Source organism: Vulpes lagopus, chromosome 5, assembly GCF_018345385.1.
Source record: "Vulpes lagopus strain Blue_001 chromosome 5, ASM1834538v1, whole genome shotgun sequence".
NCBI lineage: Eukaryota > Metazoa > Chordata > Mammalia > Carnivora > Canidae > Vulpes > Vulpes lagopus.
The window spans coordinates 103140842-103159489 of record NC_054828.1 but is presented as its reverse complement, the minus strand read 5'-3'; the positions used below and the strand labels follow the sequence as shown (position 1 = coordinate 103159489).

The 18648-nt window shown below is 43.3% G+C and overlaps 1 protein-coding gene across 1 annotated transcript in view; it reads left to right on the top strand.

The window, feature by feature from the left end:
* Nucleotides 1-18648, top strand: part of GALM (galactose mutarotase) — a 51052-nt gene that overhangs the window by 29960 nt on the left and 2444 nt on the right. Inside the window, exon 5 of the mRNA XM_041754696.1 lies at nucleotides 17061-17202. Coding sequence (XP_041610630.1) covers nucleotides 17061-17202 — 142 coding nt within the window. The remainder of the gene's footprint in view (nucleotides 1-17060; nucleotides 17203-18648) is intronic.

The window sequence follows — 18648 nt, the reverse complement described above, 5'->3', positions numbered from 1 at the left end:
CTCCCTTTTGCTACCTACCAGCTATACGCTCAAGTCAGCCAGGAAAACTCACTGGGCCTCATAACCTAATCTGCTACCGTTCATCAGATGGGGGTTACATCAGTTGAACTCTGAAGTCCTGTTGGTTCTAACTCTGATTCAGAGACCCTGTGGAATCTCTAACCCAGATATTCATCACCAAGATCCATACATGTATGTCTGGGAAGATGAGAGATTTTCAGGGAATTGCTGGCCCCCTGAAATTCTGTGTAAAGCCCTGTATGAGCTGATGGCATCATCTTGGTTCATAGAGGGTTTGTCTTTTTTAAGGCGGTGGGAGTGGTTGTGTGGTCCTTTTTTCCTTTCAAGGTAATGATAGTTTATGGTTATCCTACTATGTATTATTATATATAAAGATAGCCATTGTTTTGGAGATGAACACTAGTGTGTTTTCTTTTTTGTAATCTTCAGGGTGGCTTTAAATTTTTTTTTTTTTTCTAATTTATCATCAGTTGATTTTCTGAAGGGATCTAGAAGACTAGCTTAGCTACAGGAGGAAGATAGCACTCCAGGAGAAAATAACTTCTCCAAGGTTCCATCTGGAGGAACAGCAACTGCCAGGGGTGAGGATTGGATGGCTTTTCTGTTTCTGTTTGATCAGATGAATGAAATTGCCTTTCTGTAGCCACTAGCAGTCAGGACTCCAGGCCAGGCCATCAGTCTGTGGAATGTAGGAGCAGGCAGGCACGCTGGGGCCCTGCTGTAAGTGAGAAGCCAGAGCATGGTGCATGGTGTCCTGGCTGTCACCTTCAACTCTGCATGGAGACAAGCACCTCGAGCTATGGGTCTGCTCCCCAAGCTTCTTCGTTTTCCATTCTTATCACCGGCCCACACCGAGCACCTGCTATGTGTCAGGTACTATGCAAGCCCCAGGGAAGCAATGTGCCCTGCCTGCATGGAAAACATGCAGCCATGTATATAGCACAGGTCCTGTGCTTGAAGAAATAAAACTAGTGTTATTAAAGAAAGAATTTGAATAACACTAAAAAAGTGAAACTCATGATATTGGTACTTATGGAATGTTAGTTACCCTGGAGCTGTTTCTTCTATGACAGGTCCCTCCTAGACAGTTGAAGGAAGTTCACTATAAAAACTCTCCTGGTAGCAATAATACTCTCCAACTGGGTGCATTACTGAATCCTTCTCAATAAAAGGGTCCCAAGAACAGTTTTATGAGGCTCCAGAATAACCCCCAAAGCAATACTTGTGTTCCCTGCTAGAAAACACATCACTGCTACAAGATTGGCAAACACAAGCCAGCCTGGTGGAAATTTGGCAGGAAGAAAGCTCAGAAATTAGCACTTGGCCAGGCATTATGTAATTCCTATGAAAATTTCAGACTAACAACAAGTAAATTTGCCAGAAGAGATGTTATTTGCTAGAGCTCTGACTAGCTGGTGTTTAACACCCACTCTCCCCACCCCGGATCTGGACAGGGGCTGGCTGTGGTTCATTCCTTCAAGGTCACTCCATTCTGAAGGACCTTAGAGATAACTGTGGGTTTTGCACCATGGGCCTGAGGCTGATTCACACAAGTACTCAGAGCAGATTTATATTCAGTTCAACCAACATTTATAGAGCGCCTGCTGATTGCTACCTGCTTCCTGAGGCATTGGCCATGGAAAGATGATTGAACACTATCTCTGCCCTTGAGAAGCTCACAGGGAGTAAAGAATCTAATGTGGTCAGGACAGTGGAAGAGGTAATGCCCATGGGGCTAAGGGAGTACAGAGGCAAGGGTAGAAGGAGGCTTTCTCAAGATCACCCTGAGCTGCAAGAAGTTTCTTAGTGTGAGGATCTAGCAACAAGGAGAATGGGATACATTTGTGAAGGCACCACCAATATTTAAGGTATAAGACAAGCTCACACGAAAAGTACTGAGGGAGTTAGTTAGAGGTAGAAGGCAAACAAAAAGAAAAGGTGAATGGAAGTCATGAATGGCCAACCTCATCAGTACTCCAGAGAGTACTCTCCCTAGGGAGACCTGGGGAGAATGTGTTGGGCTGCAGTGGCTGTTCCTGCTTACCTCATTTTACAGAGTAGTGAGGGTAGAAGCCAGGCCATGACAGCTAGAGAAGCCACTGAAAGTGAGGAAGGAGAATCAAGGAGCACAGGCCAGAGAGGAGTTCCCAAATAAGGCAACTTTCTTGAGTACAGAATTTCAGGCTCCACCTCAGAGATTCTGGTTCATTTACTTTAGTGTGGGGCCAGGGAATCTGGGAACCACTAGTGTTGAATTTGCTTTCAGGAACCTGTGAAAGGAAGAAGACAGGGTGCCTTCATGAGGTGGAGACCCTGGCAGGGTCAGGAAGAGGTTTTTTCAGGAGAGAGGAGCTGATGGAGGGCAGGTAAAATGTTTGTCGAAGGGTACCAGGTGAGGATGGAAACCAGGAATCTGTGGTGGCCTCAGTTGGTGCTTCTGGGAATTTTCTCCAGATTTTCTCAGAGAAGGCGAACTGTGAGATGATCCAAAGCTGGAATTTTGTAAAGTAGGAAGGGCAGAAGGACAGGGTATAAGACAGGTCACTAAGAGTGGTACTAACCAAATTGACTCAGATCATAGACACTGGGCCCAGGCAAAGAGCGAAGGACATGAGGGACCTGATGCACACTATAGCAGCGGAACCTGGAGACCAGGGGAATGTAGTGGCACTCTGGAGAACAGGTCTGTCAGGAATGCCCCTTCAGGAAGGCTGCAGATTGACAGTGGGCGAACTTTCCACTGGCTGCAAATCCCTGGGGGCCATCTTGATGTGAGTCTAAGATGGAAAAATTTTCTGCATGAAAATGCCTCGTTTGGGCCCAACTGTGAAGTGTAAAATTGCGTCCTCACCTGAAAACAACATGTAACTGGGTTTAGCATTTTATGCTTCAGATGACATGTAATATCCAGAAGCAATACCCATTGCAAGTCAAAGTAAAATCAGAAAATGCTCAGTGAAAAGAAAAAGAAAACAGCAGAGAATAAAGCCACAAACCCCAAAGCTTTGGCAGAGGAAAGGGGGAAAACTGCCATAGAGACAAGCTTTGAGGTTGTGTGATCTATGAAAATTTATAGAAATGTTACCTCAAAAAAAAAAAAAAAATCCCAGGGTGCTTTACTTGCCAACCACTGGAATGAAGACAAAATTCCCACCCAGGGTGTTACTTTTAATTATCATTCTCTTTATGTTGTTTCTTAAAATAATAACAGGCATTCTAGAGATGATATACCAAGATGGCTTAATTAGGTGTCAGATGAGTACCTGTGCCCACGAGCCCCATTACCGCTGGCTTCCTTATGCAAATTTGACTGACTTCTGAACCTGACTAGATAAAGAAACAGACAGAACTGGAGCAGCTGGGCTGGAAGCACAGCTGGACTGTCCCCACGGAGACCAGACTCCCATGGCAAGGCGCTCTTCCCATTGCCCCAGCATTCCTCACCCGCCCCACCCCCACCCCCACCCCCACCCCGCCCTGTGCTTTTTTTTAACTCAGATGAACGCACAGCACATCCAGCCTGGGTCTCCCTTAGATGATCTCCACAATCGGTGCCTTTCACCTACAGGGCACACATAGAGCTTGTTAATATGCAGATTATGACTCAGTTGGTCTGAGGTAGAGCTTCTGCGTTCCATGTCTAAAAAGCCCCTGGTGATGGTCCAGGGTCCATCCTTTCTCTAGGCACCTAAAAAGCTCTAAAAAGCTTTTGCTCTGCCTAGCCTCAAGTTTATTAGTTTTTCCCTCTTGGGGCATCTACTTCTCCCTTCCAGCTCTCCTCCCCAACAACCCTGCTGTCCTCCTACTACCCCCTGAGATACCTTTATTCCCTGCCCTCCTTCAACTTTTCATCTCCCACTTCTGGACCTCTCTGTAGGTCATCCTATAAAGAGCTGCTCTCAGCCAATGGCCTCCCTAGATAAGACAAGCTAACAATTATTTATTTATTCATTTATTTATTTATTTATGAGCTAATTTTATTTTATTTTATTTTATTTATTTATTCATGAGAAACACAGAAAGAGGCAGAAACAGAGGCAGAGGGAGAAGCAGGCTCCCTGCAGGAGCCTGATGTGGGACTGGATCCTGGGACCTCAGGATCATGTCCTGAGCCAAAGGCACACAGGCTCAACCGCTGAGCCACCCAGGCATCCCTAAAAATTTGATTTTAAAAAGAGAGAGGGGGCGCACCTGTGTGGCTTAGTCAGTTAATCATCTGTCTGCCTTCTGCTCAGGTCATGATCTCAGGGTCCTGGGATCGAGCCCCACATTGTCAGGCTCTCTGCTCATCAGAGAGTCTGCATCTCCCTCTGGCTCTCCCTCCCTCTCTCTCTCTCTCTCTCTCTCTCTTTTTTAAGATTTTATTTAACCATTAATGAGAGACACAGAGAGAGAGAGGCAGAGACACAGGCAGAGGGAGAAGCAGGCTCCATGCAGGGAGCCTGACATGGGACTTGATCCTGGGTCTCCAGGATCACTCCCTGGGCCAAAGGCAGGTGCCCAACCACTGAGCCACCCAGGGATCCCTGGCTCTCCCTCTCAAATAAATAAATAAATAAATAAAATCTTTTTTAAAAAAATTAAAAACTAAGAGGAGGGAAATAACTAGATGTGTCCCTAAGGGGAACAACCTGCTTCATCGTGTTTATCACCTGGGCCAATGGATCTACAGCCTTGGAAGGTCATAGTTGGAAAAGTTGAAATCCCAGACTTTTGGGCTCCATGGGCACTCAGGTGCCTCTGGGTCAAGATGTTCATGGTCCATCCTGGGTCAACACATCAGAAAGGCCTTTCTGAAATTGAGCTGGGATCCATCTACCTAGACCCAGCCTCAGTTCTCCTACTTCTTGTCTCAAGCCTCAGAAGTTAGTTGTGATGGTGCCCCCCAAGTCATTTCTTCTTCAGGAAGAGCTGTTCTTCTTATGCCATGAGTTGGCCATTCTGGTCATGGTCCTCTGCTTCTGCTTCTGTAGGTCTAGGCCTCTCCATCTGTGATGCTCGCACTGCAAAAAGTAATCAAAAACTGTCACCACCTCATTACACTCTTTATGTAACTCCTTTTGAATTTACTGCCAACCACATCCTTAAACTCATTTTCACACATGCTGTAGCTGAGCTACATCTCCCTTGTCAGTAATAATTGTAGTCATTAGACGTAACATTTATGAGAATTAGTATAACATGATAGCTAAGAACACATGCTCTGGAACCAGACAGCCTAGATGTGAAGCACTTAATGAAGAACTGTGTCATTGTTTGTTATCACCATCATGACTATCATCATCACCCCTGTGCTAAGCACTTGCCCACAATAACTATTTTAATCCCCATGACAACTTCCTGGGATTTATTGGGCTATATTGTCCTGATTTTACAAGTAAGGAGATGCAACCTCAAAAGATTATTTTTTGTGCCCAGGGTTAGAGTTATGGTGCAAAGCTAGGCAGTGTCCTTTGCTTTTTGGTCTTTGGCTTTTGGGACACAAGTACAGGACCATATCAGTTGCCATTATCCACAAATTTCATCTACTTATCAGTGCTTTACTCCCACTTTGTGCTGTCTTTTATATTCCTGGTTCTGTTTATTCCAAGTGAATCTGCCTCCTGGCTTTGTGCTGTCTGTCCTAATTTGAGAAGAGTATATTCTGTGTCTTCATCCAGATCACCCACAGATCAGAGGCCACGTGACAACCCCCTCCAGATTCTGCTCACTGCAGCCCAGGTGGTGTTCCATTTCCTGAAGCTCCCCATGCCACCAGCTTTGTGATCCTGTCAGAGAAGCCTAGGGGGTAGCCTGGGAATTATTTGTATTTGAATATATCTGTATTTGGTTCCTAGTGATCATGCTTCATCTTGCCTTCCAGGTCTCCATTCTAGAATTCTTCCAAGACAGAGAGCAGCTCCTAAATTTATAGTTTGTGAAATATTCCCTCCAGGCAGGGCCAGTTGCAAAGATCAGGTCAAATGCAAGGTCTGCCGAACACGCACAGCAGAGAGGATACTGACCACATGCTACAGATAGTGAGACCTACGAGGCTGGCTCTGCATTTCAAGGCTCCCTTCTTTTGGACTCCACAGGCCTTCTATGTCCTGACTAAACCATAGGAGGCTGAGCAGCGAGGTTGAGCAGTCGTGGTGGCCAATATATCTGTGCAGGGAAAACATGGGGCAGCAGTCTCATTAGAAGGGAGACTGGAGAGGACCTTGAAACTTAAATCATAGGTTTATTTGGAGCGATTTGCAAGAAAGGGGAGCACTGATGGAGATCTGAGAGGCTAGAGCCCCCACAAAAAGCCATTTCTTGGTACTGCCACTGCGCCAATTGACCAGAAAGGCTGGACTAATTTCTTCCTTCTCTCTTCTACTGTACTATTGCCTGACCATTCATTCAATTTGGCTATCTTCAGTTACCACCCTTTTCAATGTCAGGATGTCAACCACCTGTGTCTGGTGCTCTTCCTGGCTTCCTGTGAGCCATAACTGTGGGAGCCTCCTGGCTCTTGGAGGACAGCAGGAAGCCATGGGTCTGCCATGAGCCTGGGCTCCCTAATTATGCCACTGCTGCTGGAGCCTGCCCAAGCTACTGTAAAGCAGCAAAACAAGCGTGCTGGAAAATGCTTCTGCCCCAAAGTGTTCCCTTTTGAAATCATCAAGCAAATGCCAAATACTTTCTTTCTGTGTGGTCAGGCAGCAAAGCTGTCCCTCTCATGCTAGAGCAATTAAGGTGGACTGAGCCCGGTGGATCTAGGATGATTTGGGGAAGGCAGTCTTAGTTCTCAGATCAGCATGTGGCCCTAGCAATGCACCTACTCTTGGGCAGTGGGTCCCCCAGGATGCCATGAAAAATGATGGGGATGGGTGAGGGAGCTTCCACTGGAAAGAGAAGATGCCTCTGATCTTAGTGCAGAGAGTCCTTGGTATGCCGTTGAACACTTAAATGCTGACTTTAACACATCAGGAAAACAAAGTGGTTAAAGGCATGGACTCAAACCCTGACTGCTTAGGTTTAAATGCAGCTCTGTGACATTGGATCATTTATTTAACCTCTGCAAACTTCACGTGTAAAGCAAAGGTAATCGCTGGACCTATCTCACTGGTTGCGAAGATTAAATGAGGTGTTACATGTCAGGTGCATGGAACAACAGCTCCTGACATTTCATAAGAGCTTTGTAAGGATTAACTACTATTATTACCATTATCATTATCCTCACCATCACCACCATTTCTGAGTGTTGAATGCGTACCAGCTACTGAGTTAAGCACATACATGCATTAGCTCGTTTAACTACCCTGTGAAATAGGTGTAATGCTTCAATTATGCCTCAGTCGAGGAAATGGACATTTGGAGAGGTTAATTAACCCGCACAGAGCTAAACAGGTAAAAAATTGGTGAAGTCAGGATTTGGAGCCAAGTTTCCCTAACTCCAGAGTCTATGCTATTATCACCCCTGGCCACGGTCCATAAAAACAGCTGTTACGGAGTACTTTCTGCACACTGGATAGGATGCAGAGCACTCTACATTCCTTATCTTGTTTAATTTTCATAATCCTATGAGGTAGATACTCTTCTTATCCCCAGTTTACAGATGAGGAAAGCAAGGTTCAGAGAGCTAAGCAACCTCCACACATTTTTACAGCAAAGAATTTAAATCCAAGCTGCCTAATGCTTAAAATCCATTCTAATATCTACTGGGATTGACTGCCAAACAAGTGAGCAAGATGCTGCTCCTGGGAGGTTGATAACAGTCAGAGATCTTGACTCCTGAGAGCCACGGTAACCCAGGGGGACACAGTTTGCCGATCAGCCCTTTTCTGAGCTATCATTAGGAGCAATTTGCACTTTTTCTTAAGCTTCACGTTCCTGCAATTTCTGTAAACTGTTGATTTGCTCAGATTAAGATGCGCTCCTGTGCATTTCACATATTCCTTTATTGTATGTCCTGCAAAAATGTGCAAGAATCATAAATAGTCCAGAAGGAGGCCCTGATGTATTGTGCATTGCCATAGGAGGAGTCTGCCGGATTCCCAGACTGCATTTCTTGACCAAAAACACCTGCGGTTGGACGACTACAACATTCCAGATGCGCATTTCAGGATCAGGTCATGAGAGGGCAACTTGCTTGGTGATGAGTAGTGGTCTAGATTTCACCACCCTGGAAATCAGGGATTCTTTACCAGTCATGCGTGACTGATCTTCATACGTTCTGAGAACATTCTTTACGTTCGTGTGCATTTTCCTAGAGAGAGAGCCCATAACTCTTACAATATTCTCAAAGGAGTACATGATTCAAAAAACAGTTTAAAAACTACAGTTCTAGGGATGACTGGGTGGCTCAGCGGTTGAGCGCCTGCCTTCAGCCCAGGGTGTGATCCTGGAGTCCCGGGATCAAATCCCACGTTGGGCTCCCTGCGTGGAGCCTGCTTCTCCGTCTGCCTGTGTCTCTGCCTCTCTCTCTCTGTCTCTCATGAATAAATAAATATAATCTTAAAAAAGAAAAAAAAAAGTTCTAGGTTTAAAAATCACTAAGGGAGGAAACTTCAGAAACAAAACTAAACCAAAAAATCCTGAATCCTTTTTAATGGAAATGGCAGTGCTCCCTGAAGGCAGAAATGCACCTTCCTTTTGCATCTGTGATTTATGCTATAATGAATAATTGTTCTCTCTGTTCTCTATTGAGAGGGGGAGAGGGAGAGAGAGACAGAGAGGAAAGGAACAGAGAGACAAACCACCATGTGCCAGGTACTACCCTAAAGATAAGACTTCCTTTAATCATTCGCTCAATTAAATCTCACACTATCTGTTGTAGGTAGATACCAATATTAACTCTGAATCTTACAGAGGCATAGAAACTTACCCAAGGTCAATTACTAAATTCATCTAAATCCTAAGATGTCTTACATAGATTTGTAGATCAAAATACAGGACAAATCATATAAAATAATTTTCAAATAATATACTTAATTTTACATACTTGATTTTTAAAATATTTTTTTTAATATTTCTTTTCTAAGCGAGAAAAAAATATTGGAAAGAAATTTCTCCTCTCAAAATTTTCTAGAAAGTCTATGCCAGATTTCTTTTTCCCAAAATAATTTTTAATTATTATTATAAATGAGACTTTGCTGAGGACTGTCCAATGGGACTATAATTTTATGGCTGTGCTTGTGTTACTGGGTTGTGAGAAGATGAGAGAGAAAAGGGACCTGCCAGGAAGGGGCTAAAAATGAATGAACATGGAAATGCAGTGACTCTTGCAGTGACCATCTGTTCATCTTCTCAGAGATTCAGGCACTAGGGCCACCAGGCAGAGGAAAAGAGCAATTTCTGATGATGAGAAATTAAAAGCATTGAATTAAAATTCACCCCAGGTGAATTTTCTCAGTCAGACACATGCCTCAGTGTTCATGCCCAGATGTTACAAAAAGACATTTCACTGTAGTCAGTGTTTGATCATGAGTTCAAAGGACTAATTCACCTTCCACTCCACTTTCTTAAGTCGTTTGCCCCCCAAATTAATTCAGAGCTAGGGGCTTCTAGGGTATGTGTAATATAAATGCATCTTGCCTATGCTCTACATACAACTTCACAGGTGACAGGAGTCCATGCCTATGCTTGTTTGGTCTTATACCTTGTCCACTGAGCCAGTCCTGACTTCTTTTTCAAGATAAGGCTCTGTCACCACCTCTGGAAAGCCTTCTCTGCCCCCCACAGCTGCACTGGGAGCTGCTTCTGTCTGTTCCAGGAGAGCCCATTGGATGCCACTCTCACTGCCTTTGTCACACTCCCCTATCAGTGTTAATTTTTTTGTCTGTCTCCTTCACCAGATTCTAGGCTCTCAGGTCAGCTGCATGCCTGGCACTTAAAGCTGCTAAAAAATGTGTGAACCAACAACTTATTTGTTTCTTCCCCACCCAAAAGTAATTACGAGGATTAGTGTTCTTAAGGAAGAACCAGTTAAGGACGCTTCTATGTGATAAAGGGAGGGGAAGGGTGCATTAATTTCCTGTCAAGACCAGTCAAGTGCCAAGAGGTGAAAATATCCTAAGGCAGTGTACTAGTTATCTATTGCTATATAATAAATTACTCCACACTTCATGTATTATCTTTCATTGTTTCTGTGGTCAGGAATTCAGACAGGGTGTATCCTGTGTCTGCATGTGATGTCTGGGGCTCATTTGTTCACATGCCTAGCTGAGGTCATCAGCAAAATACCCCACACGTGGCCTTTCAATGTGACTTGAACTTCCTTACAACATGGCAGCTGGCTTCCAAGAGCAAATATCCTGGAGAGCAAGGGCCAAGCAGAAACCACTTCGTTTTTACAACCTGACCTCAGAAGTCACACAGCATCATTTGTGCCATATTGTATTGGTGGAGGCAGTTACAAGGGTCCTTCCTGGTTTAAGGTAGGGAACAGACTCCACCTCTCAATGAAGGAGTGTCAACATCATATTATAAGTAGAACCTGTGGAATGGCATACACACTGGCGTGGCCATCTTTGAAAAGTAAAATCTGGTGATGCCTGGGTGGCTCAGTCAGTTGGGTACCTGCCTTTGGCTTGGGTCATGATCCTGGAGTCCTAGAATCTAGGCCCACATTAGGAAGATGGCTTCTCCCTCTCCCTCTGTCCCCCACTTGTGATTGCTCTGTCTCTCTAGTGCTTACTCTCTCTCACTCTCTCAGATAAATAAAAATCTTAAAAAAAGAAAAGAGAAGAAAGAAAGAAAGAAAAGAAAGAAAGAAAAAAGAAAAGAAAAGAAAAGAAAGAAAAGAGAAATCTGCCACAAGCAGTCATGGGGAAAAGGCAGAAGTCAGTATAATAGAATACATATAAGAACCCCTTATGTAAGATAAGAGATATGAATGAAGGCAGATGGATTTCATGAAGGCAGTGAGTCTTTCCTTTGCTGCCAGAAGGCAGGTAATTATAACTCTGTCAGGATGCAAATAGGAAAAGGAAGATTTAACACCTTGTGAGAGAGTCACTGTTTTCAGTTATTAGATCTGCATCATCATCTTGCAAAGATGGGGCAGCTGTAGTTGCCAGAGTGACACATCTCTTGAGGTCATCTATAGACATCACCTCATTCCTGGCTTACTTTCTTTTTTTAAAAAGATTCTATTTATTTATTCATGAGAGACATAGAGAGAGAGAAAGAGGCAGAGACACAGGCAGAGGGAGACGCAGGCTCCATGCAGGAAGCCCAATGTGGAACTTGATCCAGGGTCTCTAGGATCATGCCCTGGGCTGAAGGCAGGTGCCAGACCACTGAGCCCCACCCCAGGCATCCCCCTGGCTCACTTTCATTCCAACACCACTCTTGTTGTAGTCCCTAATTATTTCATTATCCATATTGATGATACTCTGACCTCCCAGTTTCTTGACATCGTCTCTTCCAAAGATCTTGTCCCCAAACCTTCTCAGTTACTCACTCCCATGGTCATTGGGTCATACCCTTGACTTCATCGTCACCTCTTACTGTAGCCATCTATAATCCCTAGTTAAATGTCTATTCCATCCCCAACAATTCTTTGATGCCACACAAAGTGATAGTCCCTTGATTTTACCGTCATTTCACTGCCCCTCACCTGCTCATGAGCTCGCTCCTACCTACTGCATCAGAAGTCTGCCATTAGATTCACTCTTTTGCATGTGCTCTGCACTCCCTCACCCACCTCCTCTTTCTGTGTCTTCTCCTAACAAACCCAATCAGCCAAATCCTCCACACCTGCCACCCCGCAGGGCCTGGTCTCTCACTCTAAATTCATGACAGTAACCTCAGGTGAGTGCACAGCGGTGCCTGCAGTCAGTGGGGGAAGTAGAAATGTCACCTCGAGCTGCTCGCCCGCACCAGAGCTGTAACCCCATACCTTTGAATCAGAGCCCACCATCCACTCAGACATCATGGCATTGCTGCTCAGACCCTAAGGCACAGTCAGCCAACCTCCAGGAACATTAAGAAATCCTCTTCAGGAACGCCTGGGTGGCTCAGCAGTTGAGCATCTGCCTTTGGCTCACGGCGTAATCATGGGGTCCCAGGATTGAGTCCCGCATCGGGCTCCCTGTGGGGAGCCTGCTTCTCCCTCTGCCTGTGTCTCTGCGTCTTTCATGAAAAAATAAATAAAATCTTAAAAAAAATATCTTCTTCAGACAACAGCTTCTCTCTGCTGACACCTCAGCTTTCTGGTAGCTTCAAAACTGAAGTCTGGTGATGTGACATCCTCTCTGAGGGCACCCTTTCCATTTCCGCTTCATTTTCTGTACACTCAGCGTTGCTGAGCTATTTTGACATCTTCTATTCTTAGCACCAAAGCACAAAGTCACATATGCAGATATACCAAAATTAGAAGAACAGCACATTGATTTTCCAAACCCTTTGAAAAATCAAGAACACTTGGGGGCTTGGTGGTGGAAGGGGCTGTGACCAAGTCACTTCAGGGTGAGGAGCCTGGAGACTGACACAAAGGAGACGTGTCACCTTGGGCAAGTCCTTTTAGCTGTCTGAGTCCCAATCTTATCTGCGAAGCAAGAGGACTGCATGAGGTAATTCGGAAGGCCCTTTCTAGATCGTTCATTCTGACTTTGACACAGGATGCTACAACATTCACAGTTGTCCCTGCTTTTTCTGCCTCTACTTCATTCATCAGTTTTTCAATCAAGTAAAGGGCCAGTTGCATGCTTAGAGGGTACAAAGATAAAAGGACACAATCCCTGCCCTCTAGGAGTTTGATAAAATCCTATAATTATGCCTAATGTGATAAATGTTTTGAAGAAGGTATGTTTCGAAGTGTGATAGGAACAAAGTAGAAAAGGAGATTAGTTGTAGCTGTAGAGCTTGAATCCTTCACAGAGGAAATGGCTTTAGAGAGTAAGTATTCTTACACAACTTTGCCAAGGTGTGGTGGAGGTAGGCACAGAGAGGACATTTCAGTTATGAGAAAAGGCCCAGAGCCATAGTGAATCTGGGAGACAAATTCCATGTTTTCATTATGCCCAATTATTGGGTACCTGAGGTACATGTTTCAGGGCATGAGGCTGGAAAAAGATGGATTGGAATCCCTCTCTCTTTTTTCCTTCTCATTCAGCAGAAGATCTCATTTTAGATTTATCCCAAGTTTCTCAAATTTAAGTCAGGGTTTCTCTGCCATCCTTGAAGTCTTATCCCCTCTAGGCTCTCCTTTGTGTTACATATGTTATCCTGAAATTTTACCTGTTTATTGATGCCACCCACCTGAAACAATTTATCATTTATTCACATGTAATATATAAAGCTGCAAATAATAGCTTCATTTTACAGAGAAAAAAGTTAACATAAACATTGATTTGTAGATCAATACCAAGTAAATATGCGCTGAAATGTGCCCTGGCTCCCTCCTTCATGAAAATTTCATGACATAAAGTGAGGAGAAATAAGTAATCTTGGCCGATTTGTGCAATATTACATTGGGACTGTCATATAAGGGTTAGATTTTAAGTCAAGCATGGTTTTAAGGAACTAAATATTGTGAATACCATATAAGGGTAGGGAAGAAAGTGTAATGTAAATTAATACTCAGAATATGGGTTGGTAAGACTAAAATAATCTTCTGGAACCCATGAAAACAGCTGCTACTTTTTCCCAGATTAATTCTTTCATAAGGAAGCATTTTACCTTTTTAAAAATCAGTGTGGGGGGGTTGGTCACCCAGACTTTACAAGACAGTAGCACCTGCAGGGTCATTACCATCAGGATTTGGCCTTGGGCCTGTGGTATCCAAAAAGTTCAATTATTCATTTTTGCAGAACTGATGAGGGTTTAGAGGACTATGAACCCCGAGGCGGATGTCTAAAGCAAGCTCTTTATATTGTGTCTCTCTAGCACCATCTACTGGGAAACAAAAGTGGCTTTATTAGGATTCTTAAGAGTTGAAAGCATCAGAACTCAAGTCAGGTAGCAAAGAGAAGGAGAGTGAGAAAGGAAAAGCTTAGCAGAGTCTAAGAAACAGAGGATTAAGTATATTGAAGTTATTTATATATAGATAGATGTAACTACTTAAACAAAATTACAGACTTTTGAACTTATAAGACACACACACACATACACAGACCATATAATACAAGATTTTAGAAAGTAAGCAACAACAAAATACATAAACACAGAAAGCAACCAAAAAATGTAATGACAAAACTAAGAATACTTAGAACATATGTATGTCATAGTAATGCCATAAAATGCCTCTATTAAAGTTTCTCAGATTAAATCACAAAGCAAAACCCTAAGGAATGCTGTGTACAACCAAGTTGTGGGGAAGGTTAAAATATGAGATTTCAAAAGCAAACCAAGCAGATGAAAGCCAAAGTGGCAGGGGTCTCAATCTTAATATCAGTAAAGACTGATTTCAGGAAAGAAAGCATTAAATTTATATAAAAGGAAGACACCTTGTAATGATAAAGAATACAATTCACAAAGTTCACCATATCTGAGACCATAAAGAAAACCACAGGTAGCTTCACAAAATAGAGGAATAATAGAGCCAATACTGACCTAGAAATGTTTTAACTCTTAATAATTCTTGGATCAAAAGGGAATTCAAACCCTGAAACTAGTAACATCTAGAAAATCACATCATAATTATATATAATGTAAATATATACACAATATACATTGGAATATATAATAAATGGAAATATGTTATAATTATATATAATGGAGACTCCTACATGTGATATAAAGCCTATTGCTCAGAAAAACATTGTAGCACTAAATACTTACACTAATTTAAAAATATGTGAAAATATGGGATGCCTGGATGGCTCAGCGGTTGAGCATCTGCCTTCGGCTCAGGTCCTGATCCTGGAATCCGGGACCAAATCCCACACTGGGCTGGCTCCTTGAGGGGAGTCTGCTTCTCCTGCTGCTTAGGTCTCTGCCTCTTTCTCTCTCTCTTTGTGTCTCCCATGAATAAATAAATAAATTCTTTTTTAAAAAATAAAAATATGTGAAAATACGTTAATTAGGAACCTATCCAAGATATTTGAAAAATAACAAAATAAACCCAAAAGAACAAAAAAAATAATACAAATAAAAGCAGAAATTATGATTTTAAAAAGAGGAGAAAAAAATAAAATAGATAAAGCATTAGCTAACTTATTCAGTGCACAGTTAGAAAAGAACACAGGCCAATAACCAGAGGTGAAATTGAAAGGATCATAAGTTACGGTCTTCCTCGACCCTACAAATAAATTGGAAGTAATATAGATGGAATGCATACATTTCTAGAAAAATATAAATTTGTATTTATGACACTAGAAAATAAATTTTAAATAGATTATCATAGAAAACAGAAATATGAATGCGTTGAGTTGTCTAATGCATAGGAATAAATTTAGCAGCAACCTCCAAGACAAACTGAGTAAAAAGATCAAGGTGGAGGGACACCTGGGTGGCTCAGTGATTGAGCGTCTGCCTTTGGCTCAGGTCGTGATCCCAGGGTCCTGGGATGGAGTCCTGAATCGGGTTCTGCGCTGGGAGCCTGCTTCTCCCTCTGCCTATGTCTCTGACTCTTCAGTCTCTCATGAATAAATAAAGTCTTTTTTTTTTTTTTTTTTTAAGATCAAGGTGGAAACAAGCTGTATCTTTGTGTATGCGTGCATGGGTCTGCATTTAGTATTTGGATATCTTTGTAATGTCTCTGGAAGGATTTGTGAGGAACAAGCAACAGTAGTTGCTTCTGTTGAAGTTTGATCTGTGGGCAACAAAGATAGAGATTGTTTTGGTTTTATGGTATTTTGTACCTTTTACATTTGTTACTTTTTAAATTGATTACATGTGCAAATATTACCCATTCAAAAATTCTTTTTCAGACAAGCAGAACTAAGGTAAAGGAAACAGATGGTTTTAAAGGATATTTTCAAAAAGAATGCTACTTAATTTTTCCTAAAGCTGACTCTGGTAAGGGAAGAATTCTTTTGTGTGCTTCCCAAACTCCCTTGGTCAAACAGTGGGACACCAGATGTGCACTAGGATGGCATTGGCCAGGCCTCTGTGTCCCCCTTGAGTGCTTTAGACCCCAGGCATCCTCGCAGCTCAGCGTGAACTCACAGATTCCAGTCCTCACATACCAGGACTATGTTTCTGAACAGCAGCTCCAAGTCTAAGAAAAGGATGCCTCCTTTCACCCAAAGATAGCAAATTTGTGTTTCCTCTTTAGTATTTAGGAACACACAAAAGCAGAACTAAATTATTATAGTGGCTAAAGTTGGTTCTCCTTTTACTTGTTTAAATCTTTTAATGGTAAGGTACAAGTTCCTGATTTTTCCCAGCCTCCTCAGGTTTCAGACCCATTTTGCATGCTACCTCTCTCTCCTCTAAAGTAGCGTAGAAACCAAGTTCCTAAAATATCTCCATCTGGCCACATGAAAGGAAAAAGTATTTGTAGCCCTAAAAGAGTATGTTAACTAGCATTTGTATTCACTTTTTTTTTTTTACTTATTTATTCATGAGAGATACACAGAGAGAGAGAGAGGCAGAGACACAGGCAGAAGGAGAAGCAGGCTCCACACAGGGAGTCAGATGCGAGACCCGATCCCAGGACCCCAGGATCACGCCCTGGGCCGGAGGCAGGTACTAAACCGCTGAGCCACCCAGGGATTCCCTGTGTTCGCCTTTAAATATATGATACAGTTCTAGGACAAAAGAAAACTTTTAAAGAAACTAAACTGGGCTTCCAGTTATGAAATGAATAAATCATAGGAATGAAAGGCACAGCATAGGGACTAGTCAGTGGTACTGTAATAGCGTATGGTGACAGATGGGAGCTACACTCATGGTGAGCACAGCATAATGTAAAGAAGCGATTCACTATGTTGCACACCTGAAACTCATGCAGTATTGTGTTAACTATGTTCAAATTTTTGAAAAAAAATAGAATAAATACAGAAACTGAACTGGATCAGGGTGTAAGGCTCTGAAATAGAGTCCCTCTCCTCTTTCAAGAAAGCATGGCCAGAGGAAGAGTACTCCAGCCTGCTGCCCTTTTATCTGCCTCTTCCCACCAGGAGAAGTTGCTCCAGTACAAGGAACAGCGTTTGACCTGAGGAAGCCAGTCGAGCTTGGAAAACACCTGCAGGAGTTCCATATCAATGGCTTTGACCACAATTTCTGTCTGAAGGGATCTAAAGAAAAGCACTTTTGTGCACGGTAGGTCCTTTCCACTTACTGTCTCCGTAGGGAAGAAGAGATTCCATCTCCTATACGAGGAGCTTCTGCTCTGGCCATATCAATAGCATTTACTATGCCGCAGGGACCAAATACCTCATCATCGGTCTTCTCAAAGCTCCTGCTCCACAGAGTAGCTCCATGGAACCATCCCCCCATCCCCCACCACGCCATTATCCCTGGGCTCCCACCTAGCAATCCTGCCTCTCTTTGCTCCCTCTCTCCCTATCTGTGCCTGTTCTTTAAGGACCATCTTTTATTAGAAGCCCTGATTCCTCCTGACTGAAGTCACCTCTGCTTCCCTTGAACTTCTGGAGCCCTCTGTACTTTGTTCATTTGTGATTCGTGCCCTGTCTACTTCCATGGAAAGTCAGAGGCTGCACTTCTCCCAGAGCACCCGCCACCGGCAGCCTTGTCCGATAGGCATCTGCGTGCACTCTTCTCCTCACTAGACTCTGAGCTCCTCATGCCGTCTCATCTCTGTGAGTCCCCCCATCTCTGCCCTAGTCCCTAACACCCTGCTTGGCACTAGCAAATAACAAATGTCTGTAGAAGAAATGGATGTTAAGTAAAGCAGAGAAAATGATTCAGACTCTAGTAGAAGCTTCGAAAGCTTTCTCTCTCTCAGAGCCCCAGTCCCTGTGTTCTTCCAGATGGAGTCTGCTCTCCTCCGCTTGACTAATGTTCACATTTCTCTCTCTACTGCCCCCACCTCGAGGAGACTCTCCTGCCTCCTCTCCAGTATTCAAATCCTGGCCCTCCCCTTCCCAAACAGCTTTCCCTGAACCTTTTGACTGACTGTGCATAGTTGGAATGTTTTACCTCTCAGTAAGAGGGTAAGACTGAAGCTTTCCTTTATCCATATCCCTTCAATGCCAAGTATGGGACCAGGTGGCTACTCTCAGCTCTGTAGAGGCCTGCTTAAAAAAAAAAAAAAAAAAAAAGGAAACAGTGAATCTAGCAGAAACTGATGGTACAGCTGTTCTCAGGAGAGATCTGACCACAGAGTACGACCTGTTCTAGCCTGAGGGAAAGGGAGTGGTTTAATTTAGAAAAGCATCTCTTCTCTTTCAAAAGACATAGCTGGTGGTTTTGCCAAGCCAAGCCGAGAGCGCCAACTGTTTAAGAGAAAGAATCTCAGCCCCTCCAGAACCTGAAAACTACGTCTTTTCAACCTGACTGCCCCAACAGACATACATACATATATATCTAGCTGGGGTGAGCCTTCCCCAGAGAGGCCAAGATCACAGTGAGAGCTTGCTATTGAAGGATCTTCAGAACCACCTGCTCACGCCTCACCCAGGAGACTGCGAGAATTGCCCATCATGCTCTCATCTTTGTCTCCCAGTCCCTGCTCTGGGGCTGGGTCTGATTACTGTCTCAAAGGCTGCTTCCCAGCTTCTACTTGTCCCAGCTAGCTTTTCTGTC